Source organism: Microtus oregoni, unplaced genomic scaffold, assembly GCF_018167655.1.
Source record: "Microtus oregoni isolate MIOR12 unplaced genomic scaffold, Mior012 000000F_ref0000247, whole genome shotgun sequence".
Classification (NCBI taxonomy): domain Eukaryota; kingdom Metazoa; phylum Chordata; class Mammalia; order Rodentia; family Cricetidae; genus Microtus; species Microtus oregoni.
This window is the reverse complement of record NW_024543059.1, coordinates 5,756,479-5,773,493: the sequence shown is the minus strand read 5'-3', so window position 1 is coordinate 5,773,493 and position 17,015 is coordinate 5,756,479. Positions and strand designations below refer to the sequence as shown.

Below are 17,015 nucleotides of genomic sequence, written 5' to 3'. Positions count from 1 at the left end.
AAATCCAATCACAATTGCCCCTAACTCCCCTCCTCCCAACCCATCTTCTGACCCTCTCCCCTAGATCCATACCTCTTCCATTTCCCTTCAAAAAAGAGAAGGCCTCCTAGGGATGTCAACCAAACACAGCATAACAAGATGCAATGAGACTAGGCACAAACCCTCATCCCAAGGCTGGACAAGACAACCATGCAGGAAAAAAAGGGAGCAGACGAAAGAATCCCAGACAACCCCGTGATGCACACTCCCACTATGAGGGGTACCACAGGAGCTCCTAGCTAAACAACTTCAACATATGTAGAGACCCTAACTCAGATCCATGCAGGCTCGGTGACTGACACTTCAGTCTCTGAGTTCCAATCAACCCTGGTGAGTTGATATAACTCTGGTTAGTAGAAGTGCTAACTGATGCAACCACTATAGAAATCATTGTGGAGGTTCATACAAAAAACGTAGAAATAGATCTACCATAGGTTCCAGTTATACTATTCTTGATTATATACTGAAAGAAATCTGTATAGTATTAGAGCTCATGCATGCTCATTGCTGTTCTAGTCACAATAGTCAGGAAATGGAAATAGTCTACATTTCCATCAGCTAATGCATGGATAAAGGGAAAGTGGTACATTTACACAATGGAAATTACTCTACTGTTAAATAAATGAAATTATAAAAATTACAAGTAAATGTAATTACAAGATGAAGGTAAATTCCAGTTGCAGAAATTGGAAATGATCATTGAGTGGGGTAAGCGGGATCCTAAAAGACAAACAGTGAGCCTTCTCTCCCACTGTAGACGGTAACATTAAGTTGTCGGGTATGTGCTGTTACACCGTAGTAAGATGACTTCAGTGTTTACTGATGTCTAATGTGATCTCATGCAGATCAGATATCATCCGGTTGAAGAGCTATAGAAGGTAGGCAATTGGTAAGACACAACCTTTTAAAATATTTTCATTGAAATATTTCTAAGTTGATAGTACTTCTAGGATACCATAGTTTTTTTAACTTGCAATTTCATGTTGCATTGTATGTTCAGAAAACTAAAATTTTCAGAGTTCCTCTTTTCAAGATTTTGATTTATTTTTATTTGTGTGTATCCCTGAATGTATGTAAGAACACCATGTATGTTTAGCTACTATAGAGAGCAGAAGTGAGTGTTGGATCCTCTAGAATTTAAGTTACAGGCAGTTGTCATTCTCTCATGATATGGGTGACAGAAACAAAAACTTGACCTCTGCAAGAGAAGGAAGCGTTTTAGACACTTGTGCAATACAAAATTGTAGAATTTAAATGACATCTAAAACAAATTTTAAAAATTTTCATGAATTTTAGCTATGGCTAAGCTTAAACACAAATTTAACTAGAAATGGTAAGTTCCAACACCAGTGAAGAATCAAAATTTTTACAAAAATTTCAAATAGAATGTCAACCAAATTTGTACATTCGGTAAGCATTTACATAAACAGTAAAAAAAATAAAGATTTATGTGACTGATTGGAGATCTTGTCCTTATACATGTCTACAAAGTCATCCTTTTCGTAATAATATATATAAATATATATTGATGTTTCTAAGGTTCAAAGAGCAGGCACTGTAAGGTGACTCTACCTACTTGCAAAGTCAATCCAAATAAAAAAAAAAGAAAAGATAATGACAGCAATAGGAGAATCATGAGTGAGGACCATTAACAGTCAATAATTTCTGTTCAGTACCAGAAAAACATAACTTCAAACCATAAGTCTGTGTTCCTCTACACCTGCCAGGAATGCTAATATTAAAAAGATGGAAACTATTGAGGGCTGGTGAAAATAAAGGTGAACAACACTAATCAATTCTTAGGGAGTGGACCAACTTGTAGAAACTGATGACAAAATTTACTACAAACAAGCCCACATACATACACACAGAGGAGCTCAGCATTGAAACTGTAGGTACCATATACATATGGAATGCTCATGATGGCATTGATTATCATAGAAAATCTAACACGGACACATCTACTGACCTTAATATTCAATCAAGTTTTGGTATATTTATAAAACAAACTAATAAGGAGTAATGACAAGAAATAAAATAAATGCCTAGTTTGATCTCTCAAATATGATATTAATGATAAGACACCAGAAGCAAAAACAAGCAAAAATTCAACTTTTGTAAATGGGAACATGTACTTGAATAAGACAGCAGCTTTCTGGGAGCTGACACTTCTCAGTTGCTCTCAGCCTTCTTCTTTTCATCTGTATAAAATGTACACGGGTACAACTGCTTTTTAAAAGGTCACTAAGCTATATATATTACACACACACGCACACATACAAGTCTTATTTCTTAGAAAAGGAAGAGAAGATAACGTCTTAGGTCAGAAGCTAACTGGAGCTATCTTCACAAATTTTATAATCAAACTTCCTTTAAAATCTAAATCCTTCTTATAAGTCTTCGTGTTTTGGGTAGATCAACACAAACAGATTTGACTCAGTAATTCTTGTTTTACAAAACAAAATGCTGGGGAACACAACAGCAACAATGACAAACAATAGGACACAGGCAAAAGCTTGAGGATTGAAGTGGAAGGAAGAGAGGTTGAGGACAAGATTAAGGACGTCAGGGGTGCATGGTCAGGTTCTTGAGTCTCTGTTCAGCCCAGGTTCTGTCTTTGGTGGTGTCAGATTGTTTGAGTGGCCTAACTGCAGTTATGCTGATAGGGATGAAAGCATATTTCGAGTTGGAACGCAATGTCCAGAACGTTCCTTTGTCATTATGCAAGTCCCAGACTTTCATCCCCGCTCTTTGAGCACCAGATCTGGGTACAGAATGAAACTTTTTATGATATTAACAAAATAATTTCAAAGATAACAGAAGAATGAGTTTTGAAAAGTAAAAACTGATTTCTGTTTGTATAGTATTGTGCTGTTGTTTCTGATATCAAGCGTGGCTTTGGGGAATATATAAGTGTCTTGATTTCCAACTAGTAAGATGTATTTCCCAAGCAGTATCTTCCTTGGAGGGATGTGCCATTGAGTGAAAATGACATCTTTTGACAATCCTCATTTCCCTCACCACTACCTTTGTCTAGCTGCAGTATTTCCAAGCATATAGATTTATTTGCCTTCCTACCTAGGTGGGAGATTCATGATAATGAGGGACTTTATACTTTTCATTTTCTGCCAATCTGATACTGCAAGCTATTCTCATATAGGAGGCTCTCAATAAAATACACATATTTTTAAAGAATAGAAAATATATGGACACTAGAGACAGAAGAAACCAAATTATCCAAATCAGGGAAAAAATCAAACATACAGAATTTTAACCTTTGCTGACTTCTAATGTTAAAGTTTTTCTTTTTTAAATTAAAGCATTAAATAGGCATGAATGCTCAAGGCATTTGTCAGTTCCTGAAAAATTGAAAATGGAATCCTCCCCTGTCTCTAATACTTTCCCCTCATCTTCCATCCACTTTTGGATTTGCACTGGGCTTTCAGGTGCCAGTCAAGGTTCCCGCTGCCCAGGAAATAATGCACATGAGCAAATGCCAGTTTCATATAATTTAGAAGAAAGAGCTGCATTTCAGGTGATTTACATAAAAATAAAATTTATACCCTTCCCTACAGAATAGGCTCTGGTCAGCAGAGCACAAATCAATCTGTTTGCTCCCAACTTTAAATTTCCATAAGTCATTACATAGTTCATAATCACATTGATATAACTGAATTGAATTCTCAGAGATTATTCTATGTGAGAAAGGACTTTCAGCTATTTAAACTGCTGCTTTTCAAGAGATAAGGTCTGCCGAGTCTGACCTCTGTTTTACATTAAATTTCTGACCTAATTTCCATCTCTCTCTGGGTTCTTGGTGCCTCCAATGGAAAGGTCTTGAAAGTTTTCTCCGTGGGCATTTTCATATTTGCAGTCCCAAAAGAGCAGTGTACAGGAAGATAAGCTTGCAGATGGGACTGGAGGGGAGGGATGTGGTAGGTGATTAGTGAGCAGACAGGCGTGAGGGTCAGCCGTTCTCTCTTTTGCACATGAACTCTTTCCCATCATGTTGCTTCGCACTCTTTGCTGTGTCTCTCTAAGCTTCAACTGCCTCATCTGCAAAAGGCGGATAGTATTAGCATCTACCCCAAATTTTTCCACGAGAAACCACTGTAAGAAGGCAAATTGAAGTTTGTTCGTTGAACAGTACTTTATTAACCATTGTCATTATTTTTTATATAATTTGGATTAATTCCAAACAGAACACTAAAACAAACAGCAAGAGCATGGGTTAAATGGAAAAAGCCCCCTCCCGGCAACCGCCCCCCCAGAAAAATAACAACAAAACTGTTGGGCTTCAACTTTTTGTCTTCTTAAAGGTATTTATTTATTTTTCATCTGGGTCTTGGAAATGTGTTCATATGTCTTACTCTTTGCCTCCAAAGCTTAGTATTTACTTCTGAATGAAGCAATGTAAAGACTTCCTTGTTAGTCCACACTTTATAGAGCAAGACAAAAATATGCAAGCATTGTCCCTTGAATTTAGGAGTTTCTTTACTATTCTGATATATGAGTTTGATAGTGAATTTTTGAGCTCTAGCATAGTATTTAATACACATATCCATACACATTCACTTTATTAATTACTATATCAATGTGATTAAAAAGGGGATCCCTGATCTTGGTCAGCCTGTGTTTTACATAAGACTCTCTTCCTAGCCAGTTGAGGGAATTTTGGAAAAGTGTTTAATGTTTCTGTGATTCATATCCTAATTTTTTTTTTTTTTGGATTTTCGAGACAGGGTTTCTCTGTAGCTTTTTGGTTCCTGTCCTGGAACTAGTTCTTGTAGACCAGGCTGGCCTCGAACTCACAGAGATCCGCCTGCCTCTGCCTCCCGAGTGCTGGGATTAAAGGCGTGCGCCACCACCGCCCGGCTCATATCCTAATTTATAAAACAAAGATTATGAGAATAAATACAGAGTTTCATGAGCATCAAATAGTCAATAGAATACTTAGAAAAGTTTCTTTTAGCAAACTAATTCCTCACTGTTATGCCATAGCGTAATTCAATAGTCTGGTAGTCATGAAAGTGTATGATATTACTTTCTTTACTGACATACTATCTCAAGGATGGCACAACTCACAGAGCCTTGCATAAGGGCAGTAATTTCAGGATTGAAATACTTAGAGTCTATGAAATCAATTGTTCAAACTCTCCTATCAGTTGAAAGAAAGTTTTAAAATGTCGGGGTGAAGTATTAAAAGGTACAACAGAACATAACATAAGAGGGGAGAATGATATCTGTTTTCAGACATAAACTGTGTCTTTCCTTGATGCTCTAATTAAATATGAATACGCCGTGTGGCTTATGCATAGGAAACATTTATTTCTCACCATGTAGCAACAAAGAAGTCATCAAGGTACCATCAGATTGGATATCTGATATAGCCCCGCTTCCGTCTCCTGGTTCATTGATAGGTTTCTACATATGAAGGAAGAATGGCGGGGCATTTCTCAAGTACCTCTCTTCTATATGATAAGTTCCTTTCCTCCTTGCAGGTTATCAGCTGCTTGTATGGTCACACAATGGAGATATCAGTTGTCTTTGTTTCAGTCAGTCGCTTTGATAAAACACTGACTAAAAGCAAGTTGTGGAAGGAAGGCTCACACCTGCGTATCACAGTCCATTAGGTTAGGGACTCAGGGGAGGAACCTGGGCTTAGGAATATGGAGAAATGCTGCTTGTTGGACTATTCGAGAGCATTTTCCCAGGTTTATTTTCAGTCAGTTTACCCTTTCAGACCAGAACCACTTGCCTAGGAACTACAGTAGATAGTACTCTTCTGCTTTAACCTCGAATAAAAACAATCTCATAAGTCAATCTGCTCTCTGAGTCTCCTATCAGATAGATATAGGATGGGTCAAGTTGGAAATTAAAGGTAATTAGGACAGTAAGATAGCTCAGTAGGTAGAAGTACTTTCTGGTAAGCCCAATGACAGAAGCTTGATCCCTAAAATCCATGTACGGCAGAAGGACAGAACCAACTCCTGAAATTTATCTTCTGACCAAACAATGTGCTGTTTTTTTTTTTTTTTTGCACACTACACTCTCTCACACAGAGACAATAATAATACATGATATAAAATTACAAAAGAAAGATCACTAGCTAGCATGTGGTTACTTCTTATATGGACACTAATCTAGTAAGTGCGATCTATATTCTGATTACATAATTGTCACCTCTTAAAGATTCCATCTACAAATGTCATCATGATAGATTTAGAGTTTGGATATGGAATTTGGAAGTAAACAAAAATTCAGAGTATAGCAACCCTTTTTTTCTTCTAAGTTTCTCATAACTACACACACATACAACATATAAATATACAAATATCACCTACCTGCATACATGTACATAAATCTATCACCTATGTACATTCTATCTAGAAACAAAATGTAAATGTAAAAACATGAATATTAACTCAAAAATGTCTACATTTAACTTTGAGAGAAACAGAGTCCTAAGAGACTGGGAGAAAATTTAGGTATACATTTTCTTAGCATGACTTAAATACTACAAACACTTTGACCTAGGCCCTCATTTTTCTCTTATTTAGCTGACTATTTTTCAGGGTGTATTTCATATCACATTATGCATATAGAATTGCCTATAATCAGACAAGTTTGGCAAATGCTGCAAATTCCACCTCCTTATTGAAGACTCCCCTCGCACATTAGCATAATGAAGTGTTTGCATGTTTCTCCAGCTAAGCATTTTACCCTTGCTGAGCCTGAGTTCCCAAAGTGCACTTGACAAAGAAGACATCTTTATTTTAATATGAATGCCTGTACTCTTCACTTCCCTTTACCAAGCACAGACATTTATCAGAGGCGTGAGGTGCAGAATTAACTGAAGTCAACTTGCATATCCCAACCATGAAGATGGAAAGATAATGGTGAGGTAGGCCTGCTGCCTATATCACTGCTCATGGAGTGTAGCTCCTTTTAGATACCAGAGCTCTCTTCTTTTTGGGCCACACTTAATTTTAAGGACCAGTGTTACTGTTCTTGAAGAACTTGACTCATTTGTTTATAAATTTCAGTTATGGGAATGTTTGCAAGCTTTGTGGCTATCTAGGATAAAAGCAACATGAAACTGGCAAGATTACTTTATCCCAAGATTAAAACAGAATTTAAGACAGGAACTTTTGAATAGCATCTCTGATGTTAGCTTGCAATCATTCATTCATTGAGGAGCTTCTACACTGTAAAGCTCATATGGTATGTAAATAAATAAAAGGAAATAGTTATTACCTTCTTTTTTCTCTTCCTATTCTAAAACATTTTTCATGGACCCAATATTTAAGAAGAAAGAAACTTTAGATGTAGACAGAAAACAAACAGTTTATCAAATATCACCCAGTTGGAATATGGGAAGACAGAACATCTTTCTCATTTATTAAGGATTGATTGGAAACTGGACATGCACAAGGTTCTGCAGAGTTATTTGAACATACACTGTCATTATACCTCTCACCACAGTACAGATGATTTATTTTTCCATGATAATACAATAGTTTGCATCCCATGGAAGAAGCAGATCTCACTACCTGTGCATGAAATTTCTGTTTTGTTACATGTTACTGTTCCATATGTTAATTAGACTGTTCCTGATCTTGAAGTGCATTTATTCTAATGGAGGAAAAGGACATGAATGGGTCTTCTCCACAGTCTGTGGAAATGAGAACATGGAACAGGTTTTGAGTGTTGGCTTTTCTCATTTTGCTTAGCTTATTCAATCTGCGTAGCAAAGTTTAGGATAAACACTGCTTTTCTCTGTAGTAACCACATGTTATTGGAGGAGCCAGGAATCTCTAGACTCTTTTGACCAATATTACCCAGGAAGAAGGTAATGGAAGCTGGCATTTAGATTCAAAATGTCTGACTCCATAGTCCACAAAATTAGTTATGATCTATTAGGGAAAATTAAGCTGTGGTTCCTAGGAGTTTAACACAAATAAAAGCACTGTGAAAGATAGAATAATAACATTTAGGGTGGGTGATAAGTTGTAGCTTCCTGGGGAGTTCCATGCATGCACCTTACTCTTGTCATGTTCACATAAAATCTCCCTTACATGCTTTATTAATTTTAGAGAAACATCACATTGAGGATTGCATTATAAGAACCCAGGATAGACTTAGTCTTGAACTCTAAAACAGATTTCTACCGTATTTTCACAAACAGTATATTAGGTTAATGGTAGAAAACCAGTGCTGTCAATGCAGCAATAAATTGAAATGATAACCAAAAAGCTTGTATTTTTTTTCTACCTTTTTCATTATAGGGTATGATATGCCTGTCAAAAAATGCATTTTACTAGAAGTGAGACATCAGAAAAGCAAGCTTCCTAGGATCTCAGCAGTTAGCAGTGTTTGTGGTGCTGCATGTGAGGGCCACACGGCTGACATAGTCATGGTGTTTGAGTCATATAACTGCCAGGTTGGCAGTTGTCTGTTTCCATAAGCAATGTGGGAAAATGTCAGTGGATATTACATTGTGACATGTGGAAGCAGCTGGAGCTGTGTGGTCCTTCCCTGCAGGGAGCAGAGATCTGTATAAATATTATTACATTTTAAAAAACATTTAGTAATGATATGTTTCACTAACTATTTTGTTATCAGATTGTGCTCCCTATACTGTAAAACACAGCATTTAAACAGCCATTAGTTAGCAAAAGGTCAAAATAATTTGTGTGAGGATTTATGGGTGTCTTACTTTCTCAGGAAAGTTGGTAATGAAGTATGTGCACAAAATATTTTTGGATCTATTAAAATATGCCATGGAGGATAAAATAGCATCAGTGATGATGTGAGACCTAGAGGACATTTTGCTGCTGAAGAAATAATAGCATTTACTTCGTTAGTTTATTTTTTATCTTGGAAGCATAAGCTTAAAGTCATCATTACATACATGCTGTGGCAAAAGATGATCTGTGTCTATCTCTGGGGAGCTGGATTTTGATTACCTCCAGCTAAGACTCCTAGATACAGTAGAGATGGTGCCTGATCTGGCTTTCTTCCGTAATCAGATTGGTGACTACCCTAATTGTCATCATAGAACATTCATCCAGTGACTGATGGAAGCAGGCAGGTACAGAGATCCACAGCCAAGCACTGGACTGAGCTCCAGGAGTCCAGTCAAAGAGAAAGAGGAGGGATCTTATGAGCTGAGCAAGGTGGATCAGGATCATGATGGGAAAATCAACAGAGACAGCTGACCTGAGTTCTTGGGAACTAAGGGACTCTAGACCAACCGATAGGGAGCCTGCGTGGGATCTAACTAGGTCTTCTGCACGTAGGCGACACTTGTGTGGCTTGGTCTTTGTGGGGCCGCTGACAGTAGGACCAGGATCTACTCCTGGTGTATGAGTTGACATTTGAAACCCTTATCCTAAGTGGGTGCTTTGCTCAGCCTTGATGCAGGGACAAGGGGCTTGGTCCTGTCTCAACTAGATGGGCCAGGCTTTGTTGACTCCCCATGGGAGGCCTTGCTCTTTCTGAAGAGCAGAGAGGGGGAGGGTGGAGGAGATGGGGATTAGGGGGAGGATGAAAGGAAAGGGAAACTGTGCTTGGTACTTAAAATAAATACAAAATTTAAAATAAAAAAATAAATTTTTGGCAATAAAAGCCAACAACAATAAAATACAGATTTTTATATCATAAAGAGAACAGAAATTAGAAAGCAATATAAACATGTAAACAGGAAACTTTCCCTTTAATTTTTAACCACTTACCTTTCAGCAATAAAGACTCTTGCATTTTCCAAAATAATAAATGCAATCAGTACCTTTAAAAAAAACTTCGACTCAAACCTAATATGCAATAATAGTATTTTTCAGTAACTTATTTGATATTGGGATTAAAAGATTTATATTTATGTTTTCAGAAAAGACATTCATTTATTAGGTTTCATCTGAACTCAAATGGTTAACTATAATTAGGATTCTTCCTATAAACATAAATTTTCTTTCATGTGAAAATGAGAATATTTATATATTTTTATAAAAACATGACTGCTTTTAGTTCTTGCGAATTAGGCCAATTAAAATCTCTCCAGTTTTTGTTTGTTTTCCTTCAGAATTCCACACAACCATTGTGACTGTCCCAATCCCGGATGTGAGAAAATTAAAGTTAAATACATTTCAATAAATTTGGATAATTTTAATGTTATCAACACATGCCACTTTTTGAAAAAGAAATTCAGATACTATTGGCCATACAGACTGAGTTCATACAAAAAGGGAACTGCTTCATATGTAAAATGGAATTCTATGATTTGAAAGAATGCTTGTATATTTACTGCATTATTTACATAGCGGAATATTTTTAACCTCAAGAGTGTGAGTAATGGTGTGTCATTGGTTTGGCTCCTGTTGACGTAATTAGATTACAGTGACGAAATTTCACGTGTGTCTATCTGGGAATTAATTTTAGCAATTGACTTTATGATAGATAATAACAGCATTTTAGTTTGGGTTTTGCTTTTAAAAGTGAGTGGAAACATGCATTGAGATCTGTTGATAAATGCTCACATTAGTATTGCTTGTGATATAATGTCCTGCTGAAAAACCAGTCCATTCTGAAGCCTTTAAATTACCTCAGTCCCAAAATGCCCTCTTCTTAGGGCCACTTAATGAACTTAAAAACATACACTGGTTAGAAAACATATTTCCTACCATTTCACCAATGGCCTATGGAGTCCTGCCTAAATCATGAGTGGGAGTTAAATAGCTGATAATTATCATTAATTAAATATGGATTAGTACTACTATTATATATTATCATTAAATCTTATATGTTATTAAAATCAAAGCATTATCTAGTAGTATCAAAATGCTCACTGGATGTGGTATTAAAGACTTGGATCAATTTACCAATTTTTTTATGACTGACATTTCACGACTTCAGAGATGTGTGTCTGATGTGGAAAACCAAAGAGGAGAGAGCCTCATCTCTCTGTGGAAATCTACTGCTTTAGCAACTGCTGCGTTCGGAAATCCTGACAGCCAGCTCCCTCATTCCAGAGCCTATATTCCTACATGTTTTGTGGTCCCAGAGTATAAAAATTACCTATTGGAAGAGTTATTGCTTCAGGCGGTAATGAGAACATAAATCTGTTAGCCTCTCTTAAGGTCTCTGGAAACACACAAAAGCTGTTGGGTTTTTTCTTGAAAAGTGTAAAGTCATCATTTTTGGTGATATTCATTTAAATCAGGCATGTTTTACCATTTGGGGCAGAATTTCCTTGATAGAAACTAAATTATGAGGTCTCCAACCATCACGCTTTACTTGAAGTATACAATTATGTTCCCAAAAACAAGGTCGGTGGACAAAGGCCATCAAATGTGCCATTATGTGGCATTTGAATCTGGAGAGGACGTGGATTCTAGACGGACAAGAAGAATCCTCTGGCATATAGATCAGTGACTTACAGACTTCTGGCAGAGAAGGCAGACCAAATGCACAGGGCTAGTGTTCGTTTATCCTTACTGCTCCTCTCTTCCTATGTGAAAGGACTCATAATTCGTCATTAAGATGGGGAAATTTCCAGCTTCATCAGCAAAATTAGAAAGAAGGAGGAAGCAGCTTGATGCATAGAGTTAAATCACACTGGAAATTCTATTTACCTTAGAATCAGAAAATCGAGCTTCTATGCTTTCTGGCCTTTGGTAACTGTGAGAAACAGCCCTATCTGAGCCTGTATTCTCACGGGTGAAAAAGGAGTAATAGATACTGTGTGATTAGCCGACAGGCTGCCATGCTCAGCTCATTGGCTGCTGTATTGAAAGTCGGAACCTTCTCTTAGGATGGAGGGTGCCTAAGAACACGATTTTACATTGGCAGAGGGCTTTGTACTTATTTATTCACTACTTTTTGAATAAGCCTCCAACATCCTGTCCAGTTGGGAGTTTCTTCACTCTAGTAGTTCAGAAAATGTCTCAAATTTTGCTCAAAATCCCTCTTTTAGGCCTTATTTTAGGTAGGGGCACAGGTAATGTAATCTTAAACACTTTTTTTTGGGCCCTGGGAATATACTCAGTGGTAGAGTACATGCTTGGCTCTCCTGAAAATCCTAAGTAGCTCCTATGTTATAACAACCCTGTTGTTAGTCACTAAAACGGTAATAAATTTATAGTCTACAATAAGAGATTACAGATTCAGGAGAAGCTTAATATTTATTGAGAATCACAATTAATTTCTTAATACCATCATAAGATATGTCACAAGAAAGACAGTGGCTTACAGGTCATTGGATTTTCACAAGCCATGACATGTATGGTGGTCTTAAGAAGGAATTTGAATTTTGCTTGTTCTGAAGCAGAAAGTCATGCATGCTAATTGTATCACACCATGTTTCCCACTGGGAGTCACAATTTCTGGGTGTTATATGCAGTTTCAGGATTGTTGAAATTATATTAATTTTCACAGCTCCTTTTCTAGATGGGGTATTTTCCCCCTGCCCCTCAGGACAGACTTCCAAGAGAATACGCATGGTCTAGACAATTTGCAAGATCATTTTATTATTATAATTCTTCAGTGTTTTTAAAGACTATTTTATGATAAAAGCTGCAAATAAAAATTATAGCGTGCATGACCCTATTCAAATGAATGTATATAATTGATTTATATGATCTATATTAACCCATCAGCTTTTTAAAGAATAAAAATTACAAAAACACTTCTAATGAATAACAGATCAAACACCATGTTTTTGGAAGGTAGTTGTGGCAGGAAACAAACAATTCATACTTAACGAATTTCAAGTTTTTCTTTACTACTTATTATTTGATTAATATCCTATTTAGGTTACTTAGTGTAGAATATAGTTTTATAATTGGCAATCTCCCATTTATTAAGAAATAGATAACTTCTCACTTTAATTGTATAAAAATCCAATTAAAGCTCCCCGATACCCCACCTCTCTAGCACCAACTCTTCATACAGCAAATCTTTGCAGTCCCAGGACACTTGTGACCTTCAGCAGCTTTTTGGCCTCCTATCCTTCCCACAAATGTATCCAATCAATTACAGCTAGACCCTCTGTATCTGGGTGACAGTTGTGTAGCTTGTTCTGTCTCTGGGACCCCTGACAGTGGTACCAAGACCTGTCCCTGATGCATGAGCTGGCTCTTTGAAACCTATTCCTTATGGTGGGATGCCTGGCCCAGCCATGGAGCAAGGAGGAAGAGCTTGGTCCTGCCTCATCTTGATATACCATGACATGGAAGGTCTTAGACCTTCTGAATGGAGACATAGGAGGAGTGGATGCGGGAAGGGGTAGAAGGGAGGTTGGGGAAGGAAACAGGAGGAGAAGAGAGAGGGGAAACTGTGGTTGCTATGTTATATAACTAATTAACTAACTAACTAACTAACTAACTAACTAACTAAATTTAACAAAAAGTACCCAAGAACCCAGTGACTGGTGAATTCACTGTTGAGCCTCTGACTTAACAAGTGCTACCTATTTTTGAACAGAATCAAGTGTAGTGAATTGGGAAAGATATTGTGAAAATTTATATTGTCTGTGCTGCGGAAATACAATGTTTTTGATCTGGATCTTTAGAAAACAGGAGAAATTTTTGTGTAAGACAAGAAGTTATCATCAAGCGACAATGTCCGTTGGTTGTCTGTCTATACTCTACTATATATCTCTAGTCTTCAGGTCATTATTGTTATTGGGAAAGACAAAATATTCTAATTCAATGTTTTCTGTAGCTCTTTTTTTTTCTGTTACATCCCAAGGTTCATTGGCTATAAAGGTGAACTGTACTTTGCTGAAATTGTCATAAATAGAACAACCCAACATTGGGGCGCCAGTGAAATCTGTATTTCAAAATTAAAGAATGAATAGTTTTTAACAGACTTCTATCACATGGAATTTAAAACACATGGATATGGTCAATAATCATTAATACTTCAAGCAAAACTTGCCAGCATTTTCCATGCATGTGTGTATATAAATAAACTCATTTTAAACTGTGTTTAATTTCTTATTCAATGCCCCATTTATCAATATTATATAAGAGAAAAAAATGACAATTTCTAAGCAACTTAGAGTGATGTATTTCTGTACTTCTTCTTAAATGCTCTCTCCATAGCTTTTGTACAATAGATTTCATATTATTGTTTACTCTTCAGTTGAAAAATTCAAGATGAATTTTGTGAAACTTACAGTTTGATTATTTTGACTAGAAAATTCCAGACATATAATCTAAAAAAAAACTTGGATGAGAAAGCATATTACATTTATTATTTCATTCTATATCTATAACATAATGATATTTTGCCCCCTTTTGTTGTGGTATCTAACTGAAAAAATACAGTATAAAATTGTGGTTGAAAGCAACATGTATGTTGTTGTGCCTTCTACGCTAGCCAGGAAAGAAAATTTAGGCTCAGTAATGGCATTGTCAATTCATATAAATAATCGTTGGCTTCTAATTAAAAAAATCCCTTAAAGGATGGAGTGAGGAAAATTCTTATTTTCACAAATCTGATTTCTTATCTCTAAGCTGCATTATACTTTGTCATTCTAGCTGTCTCAATAGCCAGAGATGAAATGGATCAGAAAAGGCAATCTGTGTCAGAATACTTCTTATACATGAGTTTATTATGGATATAACTAACAAGAGTAGAAACATAGATATTTAAGGAGCTGTGAAATTAGGTAGGATATTCTCCTGTATAGATTAGTTATGTAACAATTCTTTTTGGTAAGATTTTTCATGAAGTGAACAATGTGAGCATAGAATTAGAATAAATAGTTAGACAAATCAAAACGTTTATACCTTGGACCCCAAATTCATAAAATCTGAAAAAATATCAATGAAATTATATCAAATTTATCAAAGTATTTTGAATACTAAAATACTTAAAAATGCAACATATTGTAATTACTCAAAAACTAATTAAAATCCTTTAAATTACTGATTTTTGGTGTTTATTTTTATTATCTCTAATCTAATAGAACAAAATCTCAAGAGCTATGGTTTTATTCAGTTATGTAAGTTCATCCCCAAGCTAAACCGAAAATGATGCAAATTAGCTGATTTTGCAGATTCAGTCTCATTGAACTACTGATGTTCTGCTGTACCAAGGGATCCATTAACACACTCTAAGTGGATCTAAACCTGAGTCAGTGTTTATTAACACACCCTAAGTGGATCTAAACCTGAGTCAGTGTTTATTAACACACCCTAAGTGGATCTAAACCTGAGTCAGTGTTTATTAACACACTCTAAGTGGGTATAAACCTGAGTCAGTGTTTATTAAGCATTGACCTCTTGTCAAGTGAAAGTTGGCTTACTAAATCACTGGTACTTTTAAGAACTATGTCTTATCTTTGAACCTTATGCTTCCCCATCCTTGCCTCCATAATTAAGACATTTGTTACAGAGGATGGCACCCCAGTTTGGAATGCTTTTGACTATACCCTATTATCACTCATTTTTAGGGCTATCTAGAATTTAGTATCCTAGGATATTATAAATTAAGTAGTAAATGCTTCTAGGAAGAGAATGTCATTGGATTGGATATTGATACATGGTTTATTTTGTAGAATCATTCTTTGTTGTTTGAAATACAACAAATATATATATATATATATATATATATATATATATATATATATATATATATATTTGTATACTGTGTGAAGATGCCTCCGTGTCTCCTTTTATTTCACCTGCCTAAGACACCTTCCGATTGATTTATTAGAGGTTTGGGCAGCCAATAGGTAGGCAGAAAGAGGATAAGCCTTCTGCATAGAGGTAGGAACTCTGGGAAAGAATATGAAGTAGGGATTTGTTAGTCAGTTATGGAGGAAGTCATGAGATGAGATAATGAGCCACGTGGCAGAACATAGATTATTAATATAACTGGGTTAATTTAAATTTTAAGAGCTAGTAAGGATGAAGCTTAAGCTAAGGTCAAGCTTTCATAATTAATAAAAAGTCTCCATGTCATTATTTGGGAACTGGCAGTCTAAAGAAAGACTTGTTACATTTAGTGACCAACATTCAATGCATATATTCAAACATAGGGCCTGAGTAATCTGAGAAAGGTTCTAGGCATGGGGCCAGACATAGTTTCTGAGCATTCATTTATGTCAGGCAGATCCCATGTAGCTGCCAAAGGAGAAAGAAGCCTGCTGTGGGAGCTCCTTATGCTCCTTCAGCAAATAGCCTTGATATCAGCCCACTTGGACATGGTCCTTTATACTATAAATGCAGCTGTAAAACCTGCATTCACTCTCTTGCTTCCAGCTGCTGGACCCTGTTCCTGTTCCCTATTCATGCAGAGGACTATGATCTAGAACTGTGATCTGTAAGTCTCCCCTAAACAAATAATCCTTTATTATATATAATTATGAACTAGTGTGGGATTATTTTGTAACTTCCACCAGCAGATACTGGAACATCAGAAAATTACCTGTAGGCCTCAGTCTTCTGGTGATACACTGATTAGTCAAAATAGGTTAATTTAAGCTGTAAGAGTTAGGTAATAAGAAGCCTGAGTGAATAAACCAAGCAGTGTTATAATTAATATATTCATGTCTGGGCAGCTTGGAACAACATGCACTGAGACAGGATTAAACTCTGGTTTTATTACTGAATATTTTATTTTCTTTTTATTTAAACTGCATAAAATCTGACTTTATTTTTCTTCATAAAATTATCATAGTCCTTCTTCAAAAGGCCTTATGGTAATTAAAAGTGAGCTGTTGAACATATTGGAAATACACAGTTTCACCCCAAAGCACATGGTTCTGCTGCCGAGTTTTCACAGCCCTCCTTGGAACCAATGATTGGGAGCCTGCATGGATCTGACCTTGGGCCTCTGAATATATATTATGGTTGTTCATCTTTGTCTTCTTCTGGGAACTCCTAACAGGGGGAGTGGGGACTGTCTCTGACTATTTTGCTTCCTTCTGAGAGTCTTTTACTTCTACTGTGTTGCCTTGTCTAGCCTTG

General features: G+C 36.3%; 1 protein-coding gene and 1 pseudogene across 1 annotated transcript in view; one reads left to right on the top strand and one right to left on the bottom strand.

The window, feature by feature from the left end:
* Nucleotides 1–9,419, bottom strand: part of LOC121453308 — a 46,148-nt pseudogene extending 36,729 nt beyond the window's left edge.
* A 1,456-nt stretch (nt 9,420–10,875) lies between these two features.
* Nucleotides 10,876–17,015, top strand: part of LOC121453294 (keratin, type I cytoskeletal 18-like) — a 51,584-nt gene continuing 45,444 nt past the window's right edge. The window contains 1 exon segment of the mRNA XM_041659951.1: nt 10,876–11,139. Coding sequence (XP_041515885.1) covers nt 10,876–11,139 — 264 coding nt within the window.